At 45.9% G+C, this 24,864-nt stretch overlaps 2 protein-coding genes across 3 annotated transcripts; one reads left to right on the top strand and one right to left on the bottom strand.

Moving 5' to 3' along the window:
• The first annotated feature begins 21 nt into the window (after positions 1 to 21).
• On the top strand, positions 22 to 21,338 carry LOC135376446 (zinc finger protein 845-like). Its single transcript, XM_064608953.1, has 11 exons — positions 22 to 580; positions 676 to 801; positions 1,504 to 1,608; positions 3,084 to 3,200; positions 6,458 to 6,562; positions 6,640 to 6,756; positions 8,080 to 9,382; positions 13,061 to 13,258; positions 16,772 to 16,956; positions 17,023 to 17,139; positions 20,042 to 21,338. Exons 1-11 carry the CDS (start codon positions 379 to 381, stop codon positions 21,319 to 21,321), a joined length of 3,855 nt encoding a protein of 1,284 aa, XP_064465023.1. The 5' UTR covers positions 22 to 378; the 3' UTR covers positions 21,322 to 21,338.
• Positions 12,675 to 14,469, bottom strand: LOC135376449 (uncharacterized). Of its 2 annotated transcripts, XM_064608955.1 has the most exons (4): positions 14,301 to 14,469; positions 14,135 to 14,224; positions 13,887 to 14,009; positions 12,675 to 13,773 (listed from the first exon to the last, which is right to left on the bottom strand). In XM_064608955.1, the coding sequence occupies exons 2-4, from the start codon at positions 14,208 to 14,210 to the stop codon at positions 12,755 to 12,757; spliced, it is 1,218 nt and encodes a 405-aa protein (XP_064465025.1). In that variant the 5' UTR covers positions 14,211 to 14,224; positions 14,301 to 14,469; the 3' UTR covers positions 12,675 to 12,754. The 2 variants fall into 2 exon arrangements, with proteins under 2 accessions (XP_064465025.1, XP_064465026.1); XM_064608956.1 differs by lacking the exon at positions 14,135 to 14,224.
• Positions 21,339 to 24,864: the final 3,526 nt, after the last annotated feature.

Below are 24,864 nucleotides of genomic sequence, written 5' to 3'. Positions count from 1 at the left end.
TCACGTGGTCTGAATCTTCACTCTTCACATCATCACTCACTTGTATCGCGTATTCGCTTCTTTTCGGCCCGTTTCGGTCCTGTTGGGACGAGCCAAGCGATGAGAGATAAATTGCCATCATGTCTGAACCTGTCTCAGTCTTGGGAAATCTCGCATATCAACAATGCGATGCGGTGAACTTCGAAGTGAACTGGTGAACGAGTATTTTTGTTGGTGGTGAACGAGTCCTCAGTTAAAACAAGTGAGTCGTTCAGTTTGAACGGTGGATGAATGGAGCGTGACTCCCCCAGCCCAGCGTCAGCAAAGCCAAAGCTCACAAACAGCTGCCGCTGTAAATCACAACACTTCCCTTGATCGACTGACAATTTCTTTATAAAGATGGTAGTAGCATGTTCGTTCAGTAGTTGCAAAGCAAAGTACAGCAAGAGGGAGAAGTTTGGCTTTTTTCGATTCCCGTGCAGACGCCTGAACCCACAGCAGCGATTCTCATGGATAAGTGCATTGAAAAAGAAAGGTGCAGACGGCAGCTCTTGGCAGCCCACCAAACACGATAGGATATGCGGACGACATTTCACGACAGGTATGTTAACCTCAAAATTCCACCAAGTTTTCGATAGGAACATTAAGGAAGTGTCGTACGCCATTAAGATTTCACTTCTTTTTGGTTCGACAAAGGCAGGCCTTCGAAGTCACCCAGACATCCAGACTTCGTACCTGTGGAAAGTTTGGAAGAAGCTGCATCGGAGCCTGCCGTAGAGGTCAGATCAACAAAGGATCAAGCTCTGTACGAAACTCCGCAAGGCAAGTAGAGTGTTGGTTGTGGTCGTAAAATTGACGTTTTAAATTGGATCTAGTAGATGCGTAACACTCGTACTCCGTCATTGATTATTCCACCAATACAACAGCTGTAGCTTAATATCTGCTGTATAGATGGCATAGGGGTGACATCATATGGAACAGCACCTTCTTCTTCCGTGAACCTCTTTCGCTTTCAGAGAAGTCGAGGGTCTAGGCTAGATCGCGGTTCCTCGCTTCTCTGGTCAGATTTTCTACTCAAAGTTCTTCGAGATAGCAGCAATCGGCGCAGATTCTATGAGCACTCATGATGGATTTTCAGTGATCCGATAGAGACCGATGCCGGTACAGATGTTAGGGAAACCTCGAGCAGAACTGCCCCGAAAAACCTGACACACCATATCAATGAAACGAAAAACAACTGACGAAGAAGGTGCTAACGCCAAGATTCGAATCTGGGCCTTCTGATTTCCAGTCAGGATCGCAGCCGCTGCATCACGACAGCAGGACTTTCTCTGAGATAATGTGCTGCAAGTACAAGGGGGACAGACAACCTTCTAATTAACTCTGTGACATGTAGAACTTGTTGCACTGGGCTTATCATTGACAATCTTTTAAGCCATGCTGCCAACGTAGACTGCCTGTCCTCTGCTTTGTAGTGCCTATAACATTTGGATATAAAAGGAGGGATTTCCGGTCTCTTCATAGAAGTTACGATGGCTGATGCTGGTTCCATCTGTGTCAAGACTGAACCCTACAACGTCACCTGTCCTGCCGTACCAGGAGACAGTCACGCAACTTATGCATTCCAAGGTAACGCGTTGTTCCGATGATGAAAGATTCTGGGTCCAGTGTGACATTGGAAATTTGCGGTGCTTGTAAGGTACCACGGACAACAAAATGATCTGTGGAGGACGTCATCCGGATATATACGTTTCGGAGATGTGGGACCTCCACAGGATGTCTGGGCATACGCAGCTACGTCTCGTGACCCTTCCTTGAGACATTGTGTGGGACGCGACAGTGATACTTATTTGTTTGTTTATTTGTTCGTAAAACCCCAAATGTCCTTGTGGGCATTACGAGGAGGAATGGAGGAAAACAGGCGCAAGAAAAAAACAAAATATGTATTAGGAAGTGTACCATTTGAAATACCAAGAAAACAGACTAGTCTAATGAAACACACTACTTGAACAGGCAGATCGTAACCTATGCAATTTAGTGCACTTATCGGAATAAGATAAGTATTTAAAGAGATTGAAACATTCAGATAATTAATTTTACTGAAAAACAAGCTTTCGGATGGAGTCGGTCCCTCTTCAGGTGCTTGTTTTTTTTTTAGCAAAATAAATTATTTGAATGTTTCGATCTCTTTAAATATTTTTAAACCAGTTTGAACTTGTTCGAACTAGTTCAGGAAAGTGAATTTTGACCACATTGCATTAGGTTAATCGCAAGATCATCCTTACGATTCTCAAACAACACAAACATACTTTTGTTGTTGCCAACACAGCAGCAATTCACAGCAACACTGTGCGTTAGAGATCTACATTTCAGGTGCAACGCTACGGTACCATATGTACTCCCAATGTTAACTAATCATAAACACCCTGTTACATCCTGATGAGGGACTGGCGGTTATTTTCACAGCCCAAAATGAAAACTTGGGGTTGCTAGACGACAAAAATCGCATACAAGGAAACCTACAACTGCCAAAAGGATGACCTCGAAACTGAAACAACTGAATAGCTGCGAGGAGCAAATACCTTGTGCATTTGGGTTGTAGTTTTGTCTTGTTCAGTTTTGGTTTCGAATTTTGTTTGGCAACGAAGTTCAATCCGCTGTGTAAATCCTAGTCCCCATCTCTCACAACACACATTACGTCTGAACCGTTTCGCGAACTGGTAACCGCCTGAATTTATTTCGGTCGAGTTCCGGTCTGGTTCAACACGAGAAAAAACAACGTTTCGGTTCGGTTCAGTTTGGGTTCCGATCCCTGTTTTTGACTGTGTGTTTTTTCAACGGTATATTCTTAATGGTGGATTTCGGGTAGCCCCCCTGCAGGGGGTATTCCAGATTGAGTCCCATTGGCACTTCCATATGACATCCACACAAAGTTTCAATGATTCCAGGTTCCGTGATTTCAGGCATAACGGGATAGCAACCATATCCTGAGAACGATATACGTTGTCTGGAGCGTTCGGGCAGGCACGCTTTGGAAGATTATGTGGACTTCTGACATTATCCACATATTACAATGCAAACAATTTCTTTGTCTCTGTCCATAGAAGTGGTTACTGCGAGCCCGTCAATCCGAATTAAGGAAGAGCCTCTAGACACAAGCACCTCTTCTTTGCAAGGAGACCATGGAAACGGGGAAGACTGCATTACAGGTAATTGTTTAGGTGAGATATTCCGACATCCCCCATTCATATTTCCTTCAAGAAGTCAGGGATTTCTCTCTGCTTTCTGTGTATCTTCCCACAAGACCTTCAGCAATGCGACCCTTCCCTGGGACATTGCGTGGGACGCAACAGCGATGTTTATTTATAAAACCTCAAATGTCCTTGTGGGTATTACAAGGAGGAGTGGGGGAAAAAACAGGTAACAGAGAAAAACAGAACAACAAACTATGTGTCTAAGAAGTGCCATTTGAAATACCAAGAAGAGTGACTATAGTTTAATGACAAGCAATAAATAAGATCTACTATAATCATAAGACAATCTGGCACATTTCAGGCAGTAAGGGAATTAAGGAAATTAGATGGCATCGCACATGACCCTGATGAAGTCATGCTGGTTTATAATATCTGTTATTTGTGAGGGGAGAAAAAAAGATTTAGAATAGGCATTAGTGCGGCAATCAAAATGCGTGATACGATATCGAGCTGCTGAGATATTGCTTGCCGTGCTGTCGGGGAATTCACATAGCTTCGAAATCTGATTTGGTGTCCTGATTATAGGAAATAATAAGGTATTTTCACATGAGAGGTTAAGTTTCATCGCTGTTGAGTAAAAGGGACATGATTTAGGGTATCACCACTGCATTATTCCTGGGAACTTAAAATGATGCATTACAGTTTAATGGAACAAGGTAATTCCAGTTGGAATAAACAAAGGAAAGAAGCACACATTACACATGTAGATATGTAGCACACATGTAGGCTACAGAGGCCAGCAGTACCAACCGCAAACTGTGCTCAGATAATTCTCACCCGCGTAGGACTATACGTGGAAGCATCATCTGAACTCGTCACAATCCCGAAATCGCGTCCCGGGATCTCGCGATTGATAGCAGAAAAATCCCGAAATCCTGGGACTGCAAAAATTGCTCGGGATTGACAACCCTACTATAGATACAAAAAAAAATTATTTGAGTATACAAAGCCATAACCATAATGCATGATCACATGGCTGACAGAGATGCCTGCACCACTCAGTGTTGATGTTAGTAAAAAGAACTCCATAAAAGTTCCGTCTTTTTTTTGTTCGAAATTACAACGTGCTTGCATTTGCACCTGCTGTGACACACAGCCTGAACAGGCAGATCATAGCTTATGTAATTCAGCGCACTTATTGAGACGTGCGAAAACATTGCTGGTTCGGAACAGAATATTATAAAATCTGCAAAGCTGAAGATCGTATGCCGCCTATGCCTCCTCCGCATATGGAGCCCAGAACATATCCCAAGTCAGACGTGTCATAGAAATGTAGCCTATTTGAAGACGTTAAAAATAAATGCTCGAGAATAAACACATTCGTATCCCCCATTAAAAATAAAATGTCCAGAATATATGTTGAAAAAAATCCATGATAAAAATAAACTGTGTAATTATGCACAGTTAATAATAAATCCCAGGAACCTGCACTTAAAAATATCTTTAAAAGTGAGGCGAAGTCAGCTCTCATCTTATGCCAGCACTGCCCAAAGCATGGTGAACTGCAAGCAAGGAACTTAAACTAACCTCACAAGACCAAACTAGCCCAAAACTAATCCAAACTAAACTAACCTAACATAACCTGATCCAACCCGACGAAGTATCCAATCAATCCGCCTCCGTGCTAGATGACGGGGGATTTTGAAACTGTTTATTTTTAATGGTGGATTCTAAATAAAGCGGCCATCTTTATGCCGAGATTTTAAGCGCTTTCGTTTCGGAGACTTCAAAGGGTGAATGATAGGGCCTATTGGTACGTAGTATCGGAGAAAGGTAACCAGCGGTAAAAAACAGGACAAAGAAGTAGGAGGAGACACACAGACGATGGACTAGCAACTAGTTTAATGAAGAGATTAGAAACACAAAAGCGCCACGCCTGCGTAGTGTGGTACACACACGTGAAAGGTAATACAAGGCACGTGAAAATCGAAAACTCCTGATGACATATCTCGGGGAGCAGCACTCCGAAATCTATCGAGAAAGTTATATTCTTTTTCCATAAGCGATAAAGGCGGGACACTGACACAGCAGTCAAGACCATGTTTTTCTTCCTTTTTTTTTTCCATTTGAAAGGCTTCCACCAGTTCATGTTCACATTTAGACGCTCCCCTGCCAATGATCGTCACACCATCAAACGACAGATAGCAACCGCACGCCCCCACAATGCATAGTTTGCACTGCCTCCAGACCTGATAGAATACGTGTGTTCCTTGAGTCTTGCATTTATACAACGTCCGTTCTAACCAATATACACCTTGCTGCGTGGCAAGGGCATATGGTAGATGACATTGGAAGCACATTCCATGAATCTAATCGAGTGTTTGATGTCACAAGAACCCCTCAGTTTTCGCGGAAATACTCCAAAAGCCGGGAGATGACATAACGAAAGAAAGAGAGGAGTCCGACTTAACGTAACAAACAAACAAACTTTAAGCAGACGTTTCGCCTGTCATACGACGGGCACCATCAGTGCAAGACTGAGCGGGAGAGCCGACAGCCAGTCGCTGCTTAAGGAGATGACAGTATTGTTCGGGAAGGGGGCCACAATTTTTGTTACAATGCAAGAGATCAGCGCGTATGTGCCACAATTCCAGGGGCTTCCTCGGTCCCAGTCTTTGCTTGCATGCCAAGGTCACCGCGTTATCGTAGTCGAAACAATGTTCCGTGTTCCAAGAATGCTTGCTGAGTTCGGTCTTGAGTCGTGTGGCACGTGTTGTGTGTGTGTGTGTCCCTCAGTTTTGCAGCCTACAAGGCCACACCTTGCAACTTGCAAGGTTGCAACTTACAAGGGGCAGAGAATAGAACCCATACCCCATGCCTGTTGACCACCTTCTTAATGGAATGAGAAAGCTTAGGATTATAGGGAATGACTTCCAGTTTGCCTAGCTCCAACCCATCACTATCTATATTCCTTTCTATCCCTTGGAGATTTATTTTTAACCACGTATTTTTAGGCGGTTTATTATTAACGGTGGATTTTGGGTACCCCCCTTTTCCCCGAAAACCCTGGAAGTTTTTCCACCTAAATTTGCGTGAGTCTAGCGCACGTTTATTTACCCGATTTTTACTCCCCGAATTTACAACAAAAAAAATATTTCCCGAAAACTACAGGCTCTGTTGGTATTGTGTTGAACGCTGGGGTGGACATGCTGAAAAATTATTTGGACTTGTGAAATTGTCCACATGTTACAATGAAAATGAATTTTTTTTGTCTCTGTTCATAGAAATGATTACTGCGAGCCCTTCAATCCGAATTAAGGAAGAGCCTTCAGACACAAGCACTTCTTCTTTGCAAGGAGACCGTGGAAACAGGGAGGAATGCATAACAGGTAACTGTTTAGATCAGATATTCCCACACCCTGTATTTATATTCCCTCGATGACATTGGAGATATCTTTGTCCATAGAAATGATCACTGCGGGCCCTTCAATCCGAATTAAGGAAGAGACTCCAGTCACAAGCACTTCTTCTTTGCAAGGAGACCATGGAAACAGGGAAGAGCACATAACGGATAATTGTTTAGGTGAGATATTCCCACGTCCCATATTCATACTTCCTCAACTATGTTGGCGATCCCTCTGTCTCTTTGTTTTTTGCATATTTGGAGGGGAAGTTTTTTGGAGTTTATTATTTTATTTTTTAGTATTTTTTTGTCCTTCATTTATCATATCTTCGTTAATATCCGAGGGTTGGAGAAAAAGCTACAGCTGTGAAATGACGTATTCACACACACACACAAAAAAAAGAATGGGATCCTACCCCAACCCCCAAGATGCTCACCGCTATGCTGCTGAGCCATGCAGGAGACAACATCTATGCCACGATCACCTGGACACATCGGAATGCTGGTGTTCCCCTACATAATCGTTGGGCGGAAGCACTTTGAGGCACTTTGCATTGTTGGACTACTTTGAGGTGAAACCACAATTTACAGAAGCAGAAAGAGCTCTGGATCTTTTTTTCAAACGGACCTGGGAAATGGTTCAAAATGACCTCAAAACAACCTCATGTTGAACAGTGTCATTCAACAAGGTACCCTATTCATAGCATTCTTCGTTTTTGGGTCAAACCCGATTTCTCAAGTGCCACGCCAGCTTAGACACGCCGTCTTCCGCGAGGGACGTTAAATACGGGGTGCCGTGTGATGAGCTTTCATCGCACGTTAAAGAACCCTCAGGTGGGCAAAAGCAATCCACAGACCGACCACTGTGGCGTCGCTCATGATCTCAGTTGTCTCGCGACGTAAGCCTCATTAATATGACTCCGATAATATGACATACTCACTTTATGACCGTTTTTCTTGGGAACCGTTCCGACGCCACGTAAATCCATCTCGTTAATATGACAATCTGCTTAATCGACTATGACTGAGATTTTTGTCACAAGTGGGGTCAAACACAGGTAGAATCTTCTCGCTATTATGACCACGTCACATGACCCGCAGAGTATCCCCAGTGAGGGGCTACACACATACCTCAGGCAGAGGGTGATACTTGTTGAAGTAGGGCGCCAAGGTTTGGGATGACTCCTGACGTTGTTGACCTCGGAATTACTCGTAGCGCTTTTCAGACTGCCAAAGCACTGTAGTGCTTAAAACAGCAGTGACCACGAGGTCGGGTCACACTGTGCTGCTGCTGCTGCTGTTGTACACCTAAGAATGGCCGGAACGAAGCGGTCTCTGAGGTCAGCGGATTGCGCGTTTCTCGTTAGTATGACAATTCGCTTTATGACCGAAATCTGCGGGAACGGAGTGAAAGTGAGATGACAGTAGATATTGCAACTGAGTTAATTTTCCAGCCCATTAAACAAAGTTGTTTCTTCCAAAGAGTTTGCTTTGTTATTCCAGGAGCAGTTGCAGTCAGAGGTGTGCTTCAACTTAAAGAAGAACCTCAGGACTCCTCGGAACCTAACCTGACTTCAAGTCACAGTTGCTCAGCTGCACAGTTCACAAACAGTCCTCTCGACCATGGTTCCTGGGACGCAGCGAACAGTGGCCTCTCAGAAGTGGACTCGGAGCCGGACAAAAGCGCATCTTCGAGGGAAGAGGGTCAACAGCAAGGACAGTCGGAGCAGGATGCACGTCTGAAAAGTCGTACACGAACATGCACCGGACAGAAATCGTACGGATGTGAACTCTGTCCCGCCACATTCACTCGACCTGGCAGCTTGAAACGTCACATGAGAGCACATACGGGAGAGAAGCCGTTCGACTGTAAACAGTGTGGAGCAAAATTCACTCTCTCTTCAAGTCTGAGACGCCACGTGCGAATACACAGCGGAGAGAAGCCCTACAAGTGCGAACTGTGCCCCGCAGCATTCAGTCAGTCCAAGTGCCAAAAACGTCACATGCGGACACACACGGGAGAGAAGCCGTACGAGTGCGAACTCTGTCCCGCAGCGTTCAAACAGTCCTGCGACCTGAAGTGTCACATGCGGACGCATACCGGAGAGAAGCCATTCAACTGCGGAGAGTGTGGCGCAGGATTCACTCAGTCCTCGAACCTGAGGATTCACACGCGAACGCACACGGTAGAGAAGCGGTACAAGTGCGAACTCTGCCCCGCGGCGTTCCACGTGTCCGAAAACCTGAGGTATCACGTGAGGACGCATACGGGAGAGAAGCCGTTCAAGTGCAAGCGCTGCGGAGCGGAATTCGCCCAGTCTGCACACCTGAGCCGCCACGTGCGAACGCACACCGGAGAGAAACCGTACAGCTGCGAACTCTGCCCCCTGGCGTTCAGTCAGTCCTACAGCTTGAAGCGTCACATGCTCACGCATACGGGAGAGAAGCCGTTCAAGTGCGAGCAGTGTGGCGCGCGGTTCACTCAGTCTTCGAAGCTGGTGAGCCACACGCGAACGCACACCGGAGAGAGGCCGTACAAGTGCGAACTTTGCCCCGCGGCCTTCAGTGTGTCCGAAAGAGTGAAATCTCACATGCGAGCTCACACCGGGGAGAGGCCGTACACGTGTAAACTCTGTCCCGCAGCATTCAGACGGTCTTACAACCTGAAGTGTCACGTGCGAAAACATACTGGAGAGAAGTCATTCGACTCCGAGCAGTCTGGAGCACATCTGAAAGGTCACGTGCAGACGTGCACGGAACACACTGAACTTCCGGTAGCCTTGCTTGCCGTTGAGTGTAACGAGAAGTAATACGTGCATAATAATGTCGCGACCAAAAGAAAACGTGCTGGGGCTGAGTTCGGTGCATTCGTTTCCAATGGCTCGCGACTTAGTATGGTCAGATTGTCCAACAACACCGAGTTCCTCCTTGGTCCTCTGACGAGGGCGACCTAGTCGCCACAGATAGCAGAAGACAGGAGGTCGGAATAACAGCTAACAGTGGTCAGGGCAAGGTCAAGACGCTGCTGTCGGGCACTCGAGTCTCCTGCCTCCGCTAGCGCTCTTAAAACCCGCTAGTGGGGGAGGATTCGTCCCCATCTCCCGCCAGGGGCAAGGGGCAGGGTAAGGTAAGCCAGGGGCAAGGTATGCCAGGGGCAAGGTAATCAAGACGGGAGGTGGTTTGAGCGCCACCTTGTAGGGGGTGGGGTTCCATACTGGTGGACACTCCGATGCGCCACCTTGCGAGCCACCTACAACCGTTTTATTTTCGGTTTTGGTTTCAGGCATTACATTCCTCGCTGCAGTAATGTACATATTCACAGCATAATTGAATGCACATTGCTATGTGGTTTCTCTACGTCTCAGGGACTCTGTCGTACATGAATTGACGTTGTGCTTCAATAAATACTGCAGAATATTGCGGTTCACTTCAGCCATTGCTACATTTTACTTACACAGCAGTCTACACTCTTATCAATACGTTAATGTTTTTATTTTTGTTATTTAATTTTTAGTTATAATACTGTTAGTCCCTGCATAGGGACTCTTATAGGAGGTTATACGGGGGGAAAGTAAAATAACACTTCCCAAACAAAACAACTAAAGAAGAAAAAAAACGTTTTGGTAGTCATATACACATCTATAAATATGCAACAACGAGGAGATCAGTGTCGCACGCCATGGACGCTTCTAGGCAAACATACAAGACAGTGCTTCAGCGAACGCATCCACATGATCTATGTTAGTGACTGACCGGAGCAACCTGTTCCATAGATCACTTGCGTTCAGGAAATAGGAGTACTTGAATGTACCTATGTGCAGCGTGTGTACAGCTTAATGTATTTACTATGGCAGACTCTTTGATTATGGCGTTCTGAATGGGTGATGTGCTTGTTAGTGTCGATAATTGGCTTTCTGTGGTAAACGAGAAAAAGAAATTTTAGTTTAGCAACCTTACGCTGCATTGCAAAGGTTTGTGGTTGTAAACGCTTCCTCATTTCTGACACTGGTACGGTCCGTCTGTAATTAGACACGATAAATCTTGCAGCTGTCCTTTGTATTTCTTCTGTTTTGTTTTCCAGTATTGAAGGGTCCCAAACAATACTCGCATATTCTAAGATTGGATGCACTTTTGTGATGTAGGCTGCCAGCTCAGTTTATCCTGTGCTAAGTTTCAATTTCCCTTTTATCATCCAAAGCCAAATTTTTTGCTGTATTACACATTTCACTTATGTGATCGTCATGTTAACTAATATGTTAATGCCATATTAATGTTTTTTTCTGTCTTCTCCTCCTGTATGAACACGAATTGTACAATGACTATCCGCATGCTTGGTTTCAAATGTAGAACATAACCAGAGAAAGATTGTCATCTGAACAATCTACAATGTCGTGAGCACAAAGAGCGGAGAAAAAATGGAACGAGAAGCGTCATCCCGGTAAGGAAGTTGACATACAACCACATCTATGACTAGGCAGACATTGCCAGAGGGGGCTCATCAGGACAGTAATTGTGAAACGCTCCACCATGAATGAGATATGTACTTGAGGCAGACTCGCTTCTTAAGAACGTCTACGGGGAACTTCCGTTCACACGTATTTCGTAAACCACCCTATATTACTATATGAAATATGTACTCCTGTGTCCATCTCGAGTTTATCTAGGCGATGACACATTTTTGAAGGCCTGAAGCAAACCAAGACAAATTAAAGTTTGTCAAATCTCAAACGCACAGCTGTCTATGGAGATGCAACCAAATCGCTTTTCACGACATGCACGACTGTATAAACGGGCCAAAATGTGTGATTTCCTACAGTAACAGTCTGGGAACCGATTTCAATCAAGAAATTCAACAAACTTGCTGTAGCTTTCAAGGTTCCTGCGCATAAAAATAGTGGTTCTGTCGTCTGCTTCTATTCTCTGCACTGTGGCGCCATCACGTTTTCACTCGATAGGAAACGTCCGAAAAGAAACGAAAGGATGGTGAAAGGTGTGGATGCAGCACCGTGTTGTTGTAGTGACAGTGTACATTAGGGTCAAAACACTAAGGGTGACATGGAACCCCATAACATACAGCCACTGGTCAAAAAAGTTCTGCAGGAACCTAACATGTGCACACTTGCAATGAATGTGGCAGAATCAGTCTATGGTAGCTCTTGGGTCCATGTGAACTGCACAATTCAAACATGCGGGCTTTGCGTAATGGAAAAACTAGCCTCGTCCTGGTGCAAGCCCCGACGTAGTTGTTAACTCTGCGATCACAGCAGTTGTAGAGTGCTGAAATGAAGTGCACTGTGTGTCTTGAGGGCTTCATCAGCAAAGAAGTCGTAAAAGGATGCATTGCTTTGAAACAACCCCTGTTACTACTACTGTCAGGTTCAAATGCAGGCGAGCATACTTAGTGTCAGACAATAAGATATATTTGTGTACATAAATGACCACACATATTTAACGATTCCGTAGAGTTTAATGTATCGTACCCCATCAATGTTGTTGAACGTTCGGTATCTTTCCTCAAGGAATCTCCTCCTTGTTACCTATTGGAGCAGTATCGCTTGTAAAGATGTTCCGTATCAGTTAAGGTGCTGAGTGAAATATCAACGCAGAAGGCACTTGTTGCATACCAGGTCAGGTTACAATGTGAGCTAGGTGATTGCCAGCACGTGCTTCAGATTATTTTATGTATTGTTTAACAGAGCTATGAGACATTCTACTGGTGCATTGCAGACTTTTGCGTAACATGTTACTAGTATAATTGGGTTACTTGGTAATCAATTACTTCTTGGAATAATCGATTACTCCTCCGGTATGATAGTACCTGAAGCTCTGTAGATTTAGTGAGTCATGGGGAAGTTCCATGCAATGAGGTTACTTTTCTACTCGTAACTCAGTTACATTTGAAGTAGAGTAATTGGTAACAGCAATCAACTACTTTTCGTGCAGAAGTAACGGTAGCATTAATCAATTACTTTTTTCGAGTAATGGGCACAAGTCTGGTGCATCGTCTACATTATGTGGATAAATGCTGCCACAGCTAGAACCTAACATCCCTTGTGTAATAAAACAATTTCTACCGATGTTATTGGACGCGTTTAAACGCGTTGCAGAGATCGCTTGTGTACAACCACAAACTTTATTGAAATTATTTACACAGCCAGATGCGGAATCAAAGCAGAGATCACTCAGGCGTGACAGGGACATTGCTCGTGTCACATTGGGGTTGTTGGATAAACTCGTCATCACTGAAAATTGACGGAGATAGGTTAACGATGCCGGCAATGATCCGTACTACATCGTCAACTTGGCCAAGCAGTTCCAAACTCAAGTTCTGTCTCAGAATTTTGAACGCCTTCATACGCCGTACCGCGTGCTTCACACGAACGCGGTCAGACGCGGCGCTGCCGTTTCTCTGTGCATCTCCGCGACCTAGCTGTTCCTGCTTTCTCAGAAAAGGTGGGCAGATAAGCTCTACGCCGCGTTGAAGGCAGAGCTCATCTATGAGGAGGCCTTCGGCGGCCATTACGCTGTCGTTGCACGGCTCGCACTTCTCGAGAACTCTGCTGGCTCTCGTGACAACAGAATCTGAGACGCCCCCACCGTACGCGGAGCTGACGAACGAGATCAGCCCACCTGGGGTCTCTCCGACGAGGACTTTTGCGGTGCAAGCGCCCCTGCGTCTGCTGTAAGTTTGTACCAGACATTCCAGGTCCCTTGGCTTCTGGATCGGAATCTCTACACAGTCCAAGATGACTCGTGTCTTCCCGTAATTCTTAAAATGCTTAGGCATGCACTGCAGGATTTCCTCCTTCTCGGGCCAGAATATTGCCGTGCCCAGAATGGCAGATAGGATGGCTAGCGACTCCTTGAAAATTTTCAGCGCCGTCGTGCGCTGAACGCCGAACAAGACACCGAGCAACGAGAACGATACGTTGTGGTACAACTTGAGAAACGTTAATAGGATCGCGTCTTCGTTGGGGATGCCGTAGCTTTTTGCTTGCTGCAACTCCGTGTAGAGCTTGCAGACGGTATTGAAGAGTTTGAACCCAGGGATACAGGTCAAGGCGAGCAAGGCGTCGTCGTCTTTCACACTTGAGATGCTGAAAAGCTGGGACCTCTCGGGGAGAACGGTGTTAACTTGAATTCCTGTCTCCTTGGTAAGGGTCTCAAGCTCTGCCATTGTGGAAGCCGCATCGCCTCCTGAAACGGTCCAAATGTGTATGCCAAGTCAGATAGAAGTACTTAAAGAGAACAGTACGGAGCTTTGAAATTACATAAGTAATACAGGTATTGTACAAGGCATCCTCTCCTACCTGGACCATGTTTACCTTCGTCGTCACCCCTATCAGCTGCAGCGCTATTACTGACCATGTCCCGTGTTGTCATATCTTGGATCCCAGAGTTCGCAGCCACGTTGTGGTGGGCTGTAGTAGCACCTGTGTGAGAACGTCTAAAATTGATCCCGTGTGATAGTTACGTATGGCGCGTATAAGTAAGAAAAGTATGGGCTGGAGACAGATTGCGTATCATTACAAGTATCAAGTACATTGCGTTATCTCACTTGGCATCTCCATATGGTTTCTGTCGAGGAGACGTACAGGCAGGTTCAATGACGGTACAGCGTCTTTCTTTAGCATACGTTTTTCTTATCCTAAATAAGATTTAAGAGCGATGTCCGATTCCGCACAAAACTAAATAGGGGAACGAAAGCCACGAACAATTCTTACCATGCAACTTGGGTCCAACACCATAGATAAAGTCATCCTCGCTGAAATGCTGATGTCATTTTGCAGGGGACAACTACTGATTCGCGCGCGAAAAACCCAACCGGCAGCAACTCAATGAACTCAATAATGGCAAACTTCGCGCCAGAGCTGGCCAGCACCCGACCGCAGCGCCGACCGTGGTGGCCCGGTGAAACAAACGTGAAAAACGACCCGAGTCTGAATCTGAATTCAGCGTTGGTCTCTGTGCATTTGACAGAAATCATGATTTCTCTTGGATTTCAGTGGTCCAATCCAATATTGAGTGTGCCAGTCTGCCCCGGTGATGTCTGCTCCTGTATGATGGGCGTCTTTTGTTTTCTGTGAAGTCGAAGAACATGAACATTATATTTGACTCGCTGCAAATGTCTTGATTCTTCCGAGTTAGCATGGACTCAGTTCGACCTTGAAACAGCAGGATGCTGCTCTGGTCCACTTCTCTTTGAATACTTTGTATGTATGTAATCTTGATTGCTCTGTCCTATTCTTTTCCAGTCGTCGCCTGTTGTCTTGCGACGTTGTTTGTACTGTCTGTCGCAGTTAAAGTTAACTTGTGTGTTTTAGGCATCGATGCATACGTCGAGAAATTTGTGTCATTTTTATTTATCTGTCGATGTCATGCGCCACTGTGAGGTATTTAACGAGTGGGACACGTTTGCTATCCCATGGCTATCCCATCTCTATCCCCTACACGCGACTGCCACAATTTGCTGTTCCAGCATACAGTTAAGTCCCATGGTAACCCTACCGAAATTGCAAGGTGAAGCGCCGACAGAATGAATCTAAACATGTTGACAATGTCTGTTAGCCATACTTGGTTGCATAAATGTCCACCAATTTCGGCAGGGTCACCATTAGACAACTGTACACTGGAACAGCAACTTGTGACAGTTTTAACCATGTACGTAGGGGATAGCCATGGGATAGCAAACATGTCCCACGCGTTAAACCTCAGCTGAAAAATGTTTGCAGTTACAAGTGGTTTATGAAACAATTTCTATATGAAGCCACTTTGTACATAAATGGTTTAAAGTGGAAAATGTTTTATAAACCATTTGGAATTGCAGACATTTGACGCATTGACATTTGCAGACGCAAGGTATGCTGCCTTTTTATTTTATTTTTTTTACAAAGAAACAATTTGTCTTCTTCGGATTCCTAGGCAAATGTCTATTTTTTGTTGTCTAATAGTGCTATTTTCGATACAGGTGCACGAACTAGGTGCTGAGGAGCCTCCTGTATCGTTTTGCTAGTGCCTAGAAATGTTTATTCTGGCTTTAGTGCCTAAAACTCTGGTTAAACATCGAAAAATGCCTATAAGGACCCTTAAGAAGTGGCAGTGCCCCGTTGTGCAGGCAAAATTGACAGCGCTCACCTTGCGCGTCACTTCGAAAACATCGATATCGCTTCCAAGAGCCAAGTATCTCAAAGGTACTGGAATTGCTATGAGCTGGGAATTGAAAATCGGTCACTCGGTACAGTCTCCTACACATTCTTTCTCCCCCTTCCAGAATTGTGTTGTTGTTGTTGTTGTTGTTGTGTGGGTCGCCATTATAAAACATAGGCACGTTTTGTAAAGGTTTCGTCGAAATCTAGAACTCTCAGTGCTATTGCGTGTTTACATCTAAAAGAGCCTTTTAGTTTCCTTCTGTTTTCTTTTTATATGACACTAATATACTATAACCAGGTGCGGTCCGAGCGAAGTACTTTGGGTGGGGAGCGGGTGGGCGATGTCTGCGAGCCTTTAGCCAATAGCTATCCGTTTCGGTGCGGGGGGGGGGGGGGGGGTTCTGAACACGGGCTCAACCTTTTCTCGCATGAAATTCTATCACTGGTAACTAATTTTAGGTCTTATGAGTAACAAGTTTGGGGGTGTGCCCTCTTAGCTCTCCTTGAGAGTGTCGCAGGGAAAGAGACGAAAACGAAAAAAAGAGCGCATGCTCTTTAGGTCACCTGTGCTTATCGTTCTTTTCGCGGGAGCTCATTTTATTCGTTGCAGAAGATGCCGCAGCAAAAAAAAACAAATATTTTGGGGGTGACTTCCATGCTCCTTTAAGGCACCTTAATGTCTCTGCAGCTGGGTTATTTCGTGGATCTCCTCTGCCTCCTCACTGTGCAGGAAAGCGAGTAACCCGCTCACATGACATGTGATCCCGACGCTGTCTGGTTTTCTCAACATGTGCCATAATTTCTACTAATATGATGTTTGCTGTGAAGCTGGTCCTATTTGGCTCTAGCTGCAGCTGGAGGCAACCTCCCTTGTTGGGAGTGTAAGCCACTGTTGCTCGATGTAATGGGGGTAATTTCTCACCAGAAATGACCCTGAGCTTTTTTACCACAATTTTTGTGAGCAAACTAAGACATGCATTTATAACCTGTTACATGAGGCATTACAAACAACAAACTCGTAAACTAAATGCCACCAATATCAATAGCCCATCTTCAGCACTGTGGTACCTTTACAATTTGGATATCGAGGTGAAGATTTTTCTTTCTATCTTAGAAGTTGCAATGGCTGACACCGGCTCCATCTGTGTCAAGACTGAGCCCTACAACATCACCTGTCGTGCCTTACCTGGAAATTCTCACGAAAATAAAGCTACAACAGACGATAGTCGAGGTAAGATATATGAAATTGACAACACATTACGACGGAAAATAAATAACGCTTTCTCTCTGTCCATAGAAAGGATTACTGCGAGCCCTTCGATCCAAGTTAAAGAAGAGCCTCCGGAAACAAGCCCCTCTTCCTTGCAGGGAAACCTAGCAAACAGTGAGGAACACGTAACAGGTAACTGTTTAGGTGAGATATTTCCCTGCATTCACACTTCCCGATGCTGCTGGAAATCTCTCACTGCTTTCTGTGTGCCTTCTCACAAAGTCTTCACCAATGGGTAGGAGGGAACTGATACACATGTATGGATACGGATGAAGGTGAGAACATCGCAAATGAAAACAGTGTGTTGTGGACCATTTGGCCCTTCGTCCCAGCCTTCGGTAGTAACTAGATAAGAAGTTACATTTGTGGTACAGTAACTATAGCTACCATCGGCATGGCCAAGTGGGTTAAGGTGTCTTGCTCGTGCAGAAGACTGGAATGTGGTGGGTTCGAACCCTACCACCATCTCTACTGTCTGAGGTTTTCCCTGGGTTTTGCGAAGACTTTCCAGACGAACGTCGGCACAGCTCCCTGTGAAGTCGGCCCAGGATGCTTACTAATCCCCCCGTCCCCCACTCCTTCCTTCAGTCCTCTCTCCATCTGTCCTCATCTGTACGCTGCTCATAGCCGCAGGTGCTTCGCGGCGCTAACACGAAAGTAAAAAAAAAAAAAAAAGTAACTATAGCTATACTGCGAGACATCATAGGCGTTTGTCACGGAATGTATGCTTCTGCCAGCAGAGAACGTAGGGAATATCGGGTAGGGGATATCATGGGTAGAGAATGCGTTGAGGATGACGTTCAGATGAGAAGATGGCACACTCTAAAAAAACAGAGCTTCGTTGCATAGCGGTCTCCTAGCCAACCATCTTCCCAAAAGACTTCGAAGATGTGTCTCTGCTGCTGCGCACCAGTGTGCCTGCCAGCCAGTCCCACTGGCACAGTCCATCTGCCCGCTGGGACAAGCCATCACTGTCGTCAGGACCTGTGTAGAGGAACACACCTCCACTATGTTTGGTGACCCGAACAGTGAACACCGTATTTGGCACAAGTTGGCCACCGTTGAGGGTCTGGTGCATTCTTCTCTAAAGGAACCGCTAGGAGATTATATCAATTCACTGCGCTTCACTCAGCGCACTTCATTGCAATGCCCACCTGCTCAACACCATGGTTCACACAACTTGTGGTTGACGTTGCCACACACTTCGTGATGGCAGTCTTCGCACCCTCCAGCGCAACATGCTCCCATACCGGTTGCGTACGCTGCTGGCGATGGCACAGTCCCAAGAAGCAAGCCTTGCCTTCCCACCAGGCTTCTATCCAAGATACTGGCAGCTCAACCAGTTGCGGTCAAGAGGCACCGGGATCAAAGATCCACCGAGGAGACTCACAGAGGCCACGGCGAGTTCTCCCGGTCTCCTTGTGCTCCGCGATGGTTCTTCCTGGTACTTTCCTTGGCGACAGCACTACGAGCTCACCGGTCATGAACTGGTCGCTGTTCTGTCGCCCTACTCTCTGAATCAGGCCTACGTGCCTGTACTCAGCTTTGGCCTGCCCCTGGAACCCGCCTGGTCAACGCTTGTTCGCACCATTTATTCCGCGGCTACTGCCTGTTCAGCATGAGACGCAAGCCTGGCCGTCTCTCTTCCACGTGCCTCCCTTCTTTCTCTTTATCACATACAGACACAGACCTCAACTTCTAGCTCTGTGCTGCTTTGCATCTGAGGGGAGTGATGTGCCGCCCCGTGGATGACGATGAAGACGTGCACTGCTTTGCCTGCGGGCCAGTTCTACTGGCACCATCCTAGCGTGAGACCACAAACACCTGTCCTCTTGGACATTCCATCACAGCAGATCACGACTCGTGTAGAAGAATACCACCCCCCCACAGTTCTCTACCTTGATTTGATGGGGAAAAAAGGGGTGTACGCCATTTTTGTAACAATTATGAACTACATAATGCCACAAAAAAAAAGGCGTGTGCCCCCCATTATCAGCAAATCTGGGCAGAACGGTGTCACTAGGAGTGATGGTGAGCTTGCCATGTTGTGAAGTTCATGTTTAAGAGTGCTGTTGGAAGCATCAACAAACCCTTTGCTTCTGCAGAGGCCGTCAAAACGTGCCGTCCTTATATTTGGAAGTGCTCTTATTGCTCTTTTTTTCTGCACACACCTTGTGTGTTGAGTTTCATCTAACATGTCCCAAAATTCCATTTAAAGATTACCAGGAAGGCACTGTCGGGTCAAGGACACGTCTGCTAAGAAGAATATGTCATAGTCATTCTGGGGCTCGTTGTGTGCAAGAACAAGAAAATCGTTAGCAGTAATTTCTTGCAAACCTGTTCTCTTTCTTTTTTCTTCTTTTTTTTTTTACAATTTACTCGCAGTAGTATGTGATAGCAGAAGTAGGCTACATATCTGGGATGTAACTTGCAGAAGTAACTATACTCCGACACACACAGCAGTCACGTTCAGAGAAGTATGCCTCCGCCATCTGAGAACATAGTCCTTATCTTGAGGATGGGATGCACGAGAAGATGGCAGTTAGGGGCACTGACATGCTCGTTTAGTTTCTGCAGAAAACGATCACCTAATGTGTCTCAAAATTCCATTTAATATATAGGGGGAGGACAGCATCGGGAACGCATCTGCTAAATAAAATGTGTCACTGTCGTTTTGTGACTGTTTGTGTGTAGGAATGAAGAAATGGTTAGCTATCATGGGGTTGCCGTGCTGTATCAAATGTTTTAGATGGCTCGCAGAGCAGTTTGGGAAGCACTGGTGCAGTGTGCTAATCACAACTGGCAAAGTGTGTCTGTTTGTAAGAATGGTGGTGTCTCACAAAAGAACACAACTTCGTATTGGGTTAACCCCATACTTATAATATGAGCAGCCCAACTCAAGTGTTCGAAACGAGGCTACTCCTGGAAAACCAGGAGTTAAGCCAAAGATAGTAATTATCTTCTAACGAACATGCTCTGCATCATTTTGCACATCAGTCTCTAAACAAAGTGGTTTCTCTCAAAGAGTTTTACTTTGTCGTTTCAGGAGCAGTTGGTGCCAGTGGTGCGCTTCAAATCGAAAAAGAACCTCAAGACTCTAGTAGCAACCTGGCTTCAAGTTGTAGTTCCCCAGCTCCACAGTTCAATGACGGTTCTCCCGATCATGGTACATTGGGCAGAGCGAACGATAACCTTTCACAAGTATGTGTAGAACCCAACAACATTGCATTCCTGATGGAACAGGGTCGACTTCAAGGGGGACACCCGGAGCAAGAAGCACATCTGACAGGACATATGCAAACAGATTCCGTAAAGAGGCCGTACAAGTGCGAACTCTGTCCCGCAGCATTTACTAGGTCCGACGGCTTGAAACGTCACGTGCGAACGCATACGGGAGAAAAGCCATTCAACTGTAAACTGTGCGGAGCAGAATTCACCCTCTCCTCAAGTCTGAGGCGTCACACACGAACGCACACCGGGGAGAAGCCGTACAAGTGCGAACTGTGTCCCGCGGCATTCAGTGTGTCCGAAAAAATGAAGTGCCACATGCGGACCCACACCGGAGAGAAGCCGTACAAGTGCGAGCTGTGTCCCGCAGCGTTTAGCAACGGCAATGGCCTCAAGTGCCACGTGAGAACGCACACGGGGGAGAAGCCGTACAAGTGCGAACTCTGTTCCGCAGCGTTCAACGTCCCGGAAAACCTGAAATATCACGTGAGGACGCACACCGGAGAGAAGCCGTTCAAGTGCCAACACTGCGGAGCGGAATTCACCCAGTCTGCACACCTGAGCCGCCACGTGCGGACGCACACGGGAGAGAAGCCGTACAAGTGCGAACTCTGCTCCGCGGCATTCAGTCAGTCTTACAGCCTGAAACGTCACATGCAAACGCATACCGGAGAGAAGCCGTTCAACTGCGAGCAGTGCGGCGCGGAGTTTGCTCAATCTTCGCACCTGATAAGTCACATGCGGACCCATACGGGAGAGAAGCCGTACAAGTGCGAACTTTGTCCCGCGGCGTTCGGCGCGGCGGAAAAAATGAAGAATCACATGCGGACTCACACCGGAGAGAAGCCGTACACGTGCGAACTGTGTCCCGCGGCGTTCAGTCAGCCTTACAACCTGAAGTGTCACGTGCGAACGCACACCGGGGAGAAGCCGTTCAGCTGCGAGCAGTGTGGCGCGGAATTCGCTCAGTCCTCGAACCTGAGAAACCATAAGCGGACTCATACGGGAGAGAAGCCATACGAGTGTGAACTCTGTCCCGCAGCGTTTAGTCGGTCCAAAAACCTGAAATGTCACATGCGAACACATACTGGAGAGTAGCCATTTGAATGCAGACACGCAAATGTGGAGAATTCATTCGGACTACCGTAATTTCACACGTATAAGCCGCAGGACCCGTTTTTAGGAACGTTTTGAAAATTTTCGGGCAGATAAGCCGCGGGCAATTCGACACGACTGATTTGTGCGACAAAGGAGACCATAGAAAGGCGATAACCCCTGTGGTCCATACTCTGGGGTTGGCATGGTGTACAACAAAGGAGGTCACTTCTAGTGTTCTACCAAGATTGGATTGTGGTCTTGTTGGGAGTTTCTCATGGATCGATGGGTCAGTGGCCTTCCAGAACACCAGGAAGGTCAGTCTACTCGAATGTGGACGCTCCCTGTTATGCATTGTTCGTGCATTGGCAGGGCGGTGCTGTTCCAGAGACACTGTCGGCACTTTCTTTAAAACCAGCGTATGGGGAGAACACCAGGGAAAAATAGTCACGAGATAAGCCGCAGAGCGCCCGTGAGAAAAAATTGTGCATAAGCCGCGGCTAATACGCGTGAAATTACGGTACACATCTGAAAAGACACATTTAAACATGCACGGGACAGCTTCTGGGAGCCTTGCTCCTCACCGAGTAATACACATTCACAGCATAATTTAGAGCATCCTATCAGCATGGCTGCTCCACATCACAGACCTCTGTCTTGGTATTGTGAAATTGCAATTCACTTCAGCCATATTGATGATGTTTGTCCTATCTTCTCCTGTATGTACATGAACTGCGCAATAACTGACCACACGCTTGGCTTGGAATTCAAAACATAGCTAGAGATTTTTCGAAGAATTTTTCCTAAGGAGATTTTTTGTACGAACACGGTCATAAAGACAATCTTCAAGGATGTGAGCACAAAGAACAGAGCAAATGAAACAAAAGGTGTCAACCTCAAAGGACTGTGATGTCTACAACTGTGTAAATGCAACCACGAGGGTACTTCAGGGCAGCCATCATGAAACACTCCCTAATTAATATATGTCACTGTGTACTCATGGTCCACAGTTGTCTTGCGATGTCAAGCCATCAGTATAAAATTATCATTATTAATACAACTTCATTGTGCAAATAACTTTGTTTCATGTAACCCATTGGTAAGGCCCCAGGTCTTCCGCGATCCCGCGAAATATCGCGGAATCCTTGGCTTGGCACAGAGTTTCACTGAATCCCTTATTTTTAGGGGTGTGCGCTTATTCGAGTTCTTGAATTCGAGTCAAATATTAATCACTCGAAGTATTTCATTCGCGAATTGAATAAAAATATTCGGATTAACGAATATCAGACTTCGCAGAATATGAACGATACCTCTCGAAAGTGGGCTTCACCTGACGCTTCCCTGCATGAGGTGAAGCATGCTTTACAAAATTGTCCATGCTGCAGGACAGACAGACAGATTGTAGTCAAGCTTAAGGTAACGTTAGCCCAAGTTTATTGCGCGTACTCCGCATGAAGAAGTGGCGGCGTCCCTCATTTGGGCAGTTTAGCGGTGGCAGTGGGGTATTTTGATTTGATGTCTGCAAGATTGCCTTTATAGACAATCTTAACACCTGCAGCCCAGAAAAAAAAAGTGGTGTCCTAAAGACGTAACTTCCGCAGGGCACGTATTGTAAGCTCCTTCCCATGATCTTCCTGTAAAGTTCCTATAAACTCTGTAGATGCCAAAAGATCTTTCAGCAGGTGTAAAATGATTGCAGGCGACAGACGGCATTCTTTGTCAGAGAAGAACACAATACATATCATTATGTAATGCTGAGCCACAACGGTGCTTTGAATCAGTAATTTTATCAAATATTTTTTGTTCCCACATTATCCAAGAAAATAAAGCGTTTCCCATATCGAACAGCCGTTGACTGCTTGCCGCAGAAAATCGCGGAATTTACAAGTTGGTGCCGCAGAATTTTGAATTTGTCGCAGCGGAAAGCCAAGGGCCTTACCCATTGGTTTCTCCAAGACGATTGGCCTTTTGCTAATGGCTATTTCTGTCATACGCTTTTCTCTTTTGCCATTATGTGTCTGATGTAATTAATCGACACTTAAAGTAGCACAGAAGTCATTTTTAACACCCAGTTTTCTTCCTATAAAACTGTTAAGTAGGCCAGTAAGATGCACCATGCGAAGTAATTTACACCACAGAGTCATAATTATCGCAGAAATTGAATTTAAAATACGCCGCAAAAAGCAACCGTGCGCAACGGTGGTGAAGAGCAGTACCAGCCTGTGATCTGCCTAGAACCTCGCGCTGACGCTATAAGGGACGCTCGCTGATTGGCCTAGAGAAATGTTGTCTGCTACTCCGCTGTCGTCTGCTACTCGGCTGTTCGGAGTTCTGATAAAGCCTTTCTCCTTGCTCGGTAATGCTTCGGCCGCTCCTTCTATCCCCAATTCTCCGGGAAAACTGGCAAAACAGGTTTACGGCGGCAAAGGGACAAGGCGCTGACCCCCACTGACCGGCAAACCAGAACGAGTCTCCTTATGCCGTCATCGGTGACGTCGCATCATACATCCTCATCCTCGTTATAGCTGGAGTGGCGAGTTAAGGGTGAAGGCGCGGAGCTACGTTTATGTGAGTTATTTTCTGGGAAACAAATTGCACACATCAAAACCTTTCGCGCTATTCGGTATAATGACACACACGCTTTCATCAGATGTCTTAATCTGAAATTTTTTTGGATGGCCCTCTGTACTCCTTTAACGATGTTTCCAAGAACCGGACATTTACAACATGTCAACATATTGTCAGTCACGTCTCGATTATCCGGACACCTTGGGAGTCGTCCCTTTTTATCCATATAAGGAATTTCTGGATAACCAAACCAAGCGTACTTCCAGGGGTACCGGAAAAATTCGGGATAGGGAAAAACGAGGAAAAGATAGTTACTTCAAAAATTCATGCAAGTGTCTAAATAGTAGGCACGAGTGTGACGGAATTTTTGTCACAGCCACGGCACCCGCTGCACTGTTCAAAGAAAGGTAACGTCTCGGAAAGTTTGTCTTGCGCGCATGTTTTTGTCTTTCTGCCACCATCTTTCGTATGCACCAAAAGATAGCCAATGCTTCCAGACGTTGTGGCCATTGATGTTCACACATGGATTTCTTTCGCCCTGTGGATGCAGGACACCTCTCGTCTACCGTCTGTACTGTGTGCCTGCTCACACCGAAAGTGAGTAACTTCTGAAGAAAGGAGAGTCAAACAGTGCAGAATGCCATGGTGAGATGTGACCCTTTTCCGGATAAGCAAATCGGAACGACCTACGTCCTGGAAGATTGATCGCATATTTAAACGTAAGCAAATTCCGCATAACTGAGAGAATCTAATGGTAGCAGGATCATTCCCGGTAATGTGGTCCGGGTTACGAGTTTTCCAGATATCTGAACTCTGTACAAGCAAGACGTGAACGTATTCCGATCTGCTGGAGAGTTGACAGCACTAACACCTTAGAAATTAACACCTCGCAGGCTTTGAGAGAGCCCAAAGCATGGTTGTTGCCCCACTGCACAGTAGCGCCTTGTTCGCAAAGCCCGACAATGTGCTCCCATCCAG

Source organism: Ornithodoros turicata, unplaced genomic scaffold (genome assembly GCF_037126465.1).
Source record: "Ornithodoros turicata isolate Travis unplaced genomic scaffold, ASM3712646v1 ctg00001099.1, whole genome shotgun sequence".
Taxonomy (NCBI): Eukaryota; Metazoa; Arthropoda; class Arachnida; order Ixodida; family Argasidae; genus Ornithodoros; species Ornithodoros turicata.
The sequence above is the reverse complement of the archived record's forward strand: the minus strand, read 5'-3'. Positions and strand labels throughout refer to the sequence as shown.

Bases quoted from the DNA above. Each gene is read 5' to 3' on its own strand.
- LOC135376446 (XM_064608953.1), top strand. From the start codon at position 379: ATGGTAGTAGCATGTTCGTTCAGTAGTTGCAAAGCAAAGTACAGCAAG. The intron at 6,563-6,639 runs GTAACTGTTTAG...CTTTGTCCATAG, and splicing joins CAGGGAGGAATGCATAACAG to AAATGATCACTGCGGGCCCT. The intron at 16,957-17,022 runs GTAAGATATATG...CTCTGTCCATAG, and splicing joins TACAACAGACGATAGTCGAG to AAAGGATTACTGCGAGCCCT.
- LOC135376449 (XM_064608955.1), bottom strand. From the start codon at position 14,210: ATGCTAAAGAAAGACGCTGTACCGTCATTGAACCTGCCTGTACGTCTC. The intron at 14,010-14,134 runs GTGAGATAACGC...GTTCTCACACAG, and splicing joins AAACCATATGGAGATGCCAA to GTGCTACTACAGCCCACCAC. The intron at 13,774-13,886 runs GTAGGAGAGGAT...GGACCGTTTCAG, and splicing joins CGAAGGTAAACATGGTCCAG to GAGGCGATGCGGCTTCCACA.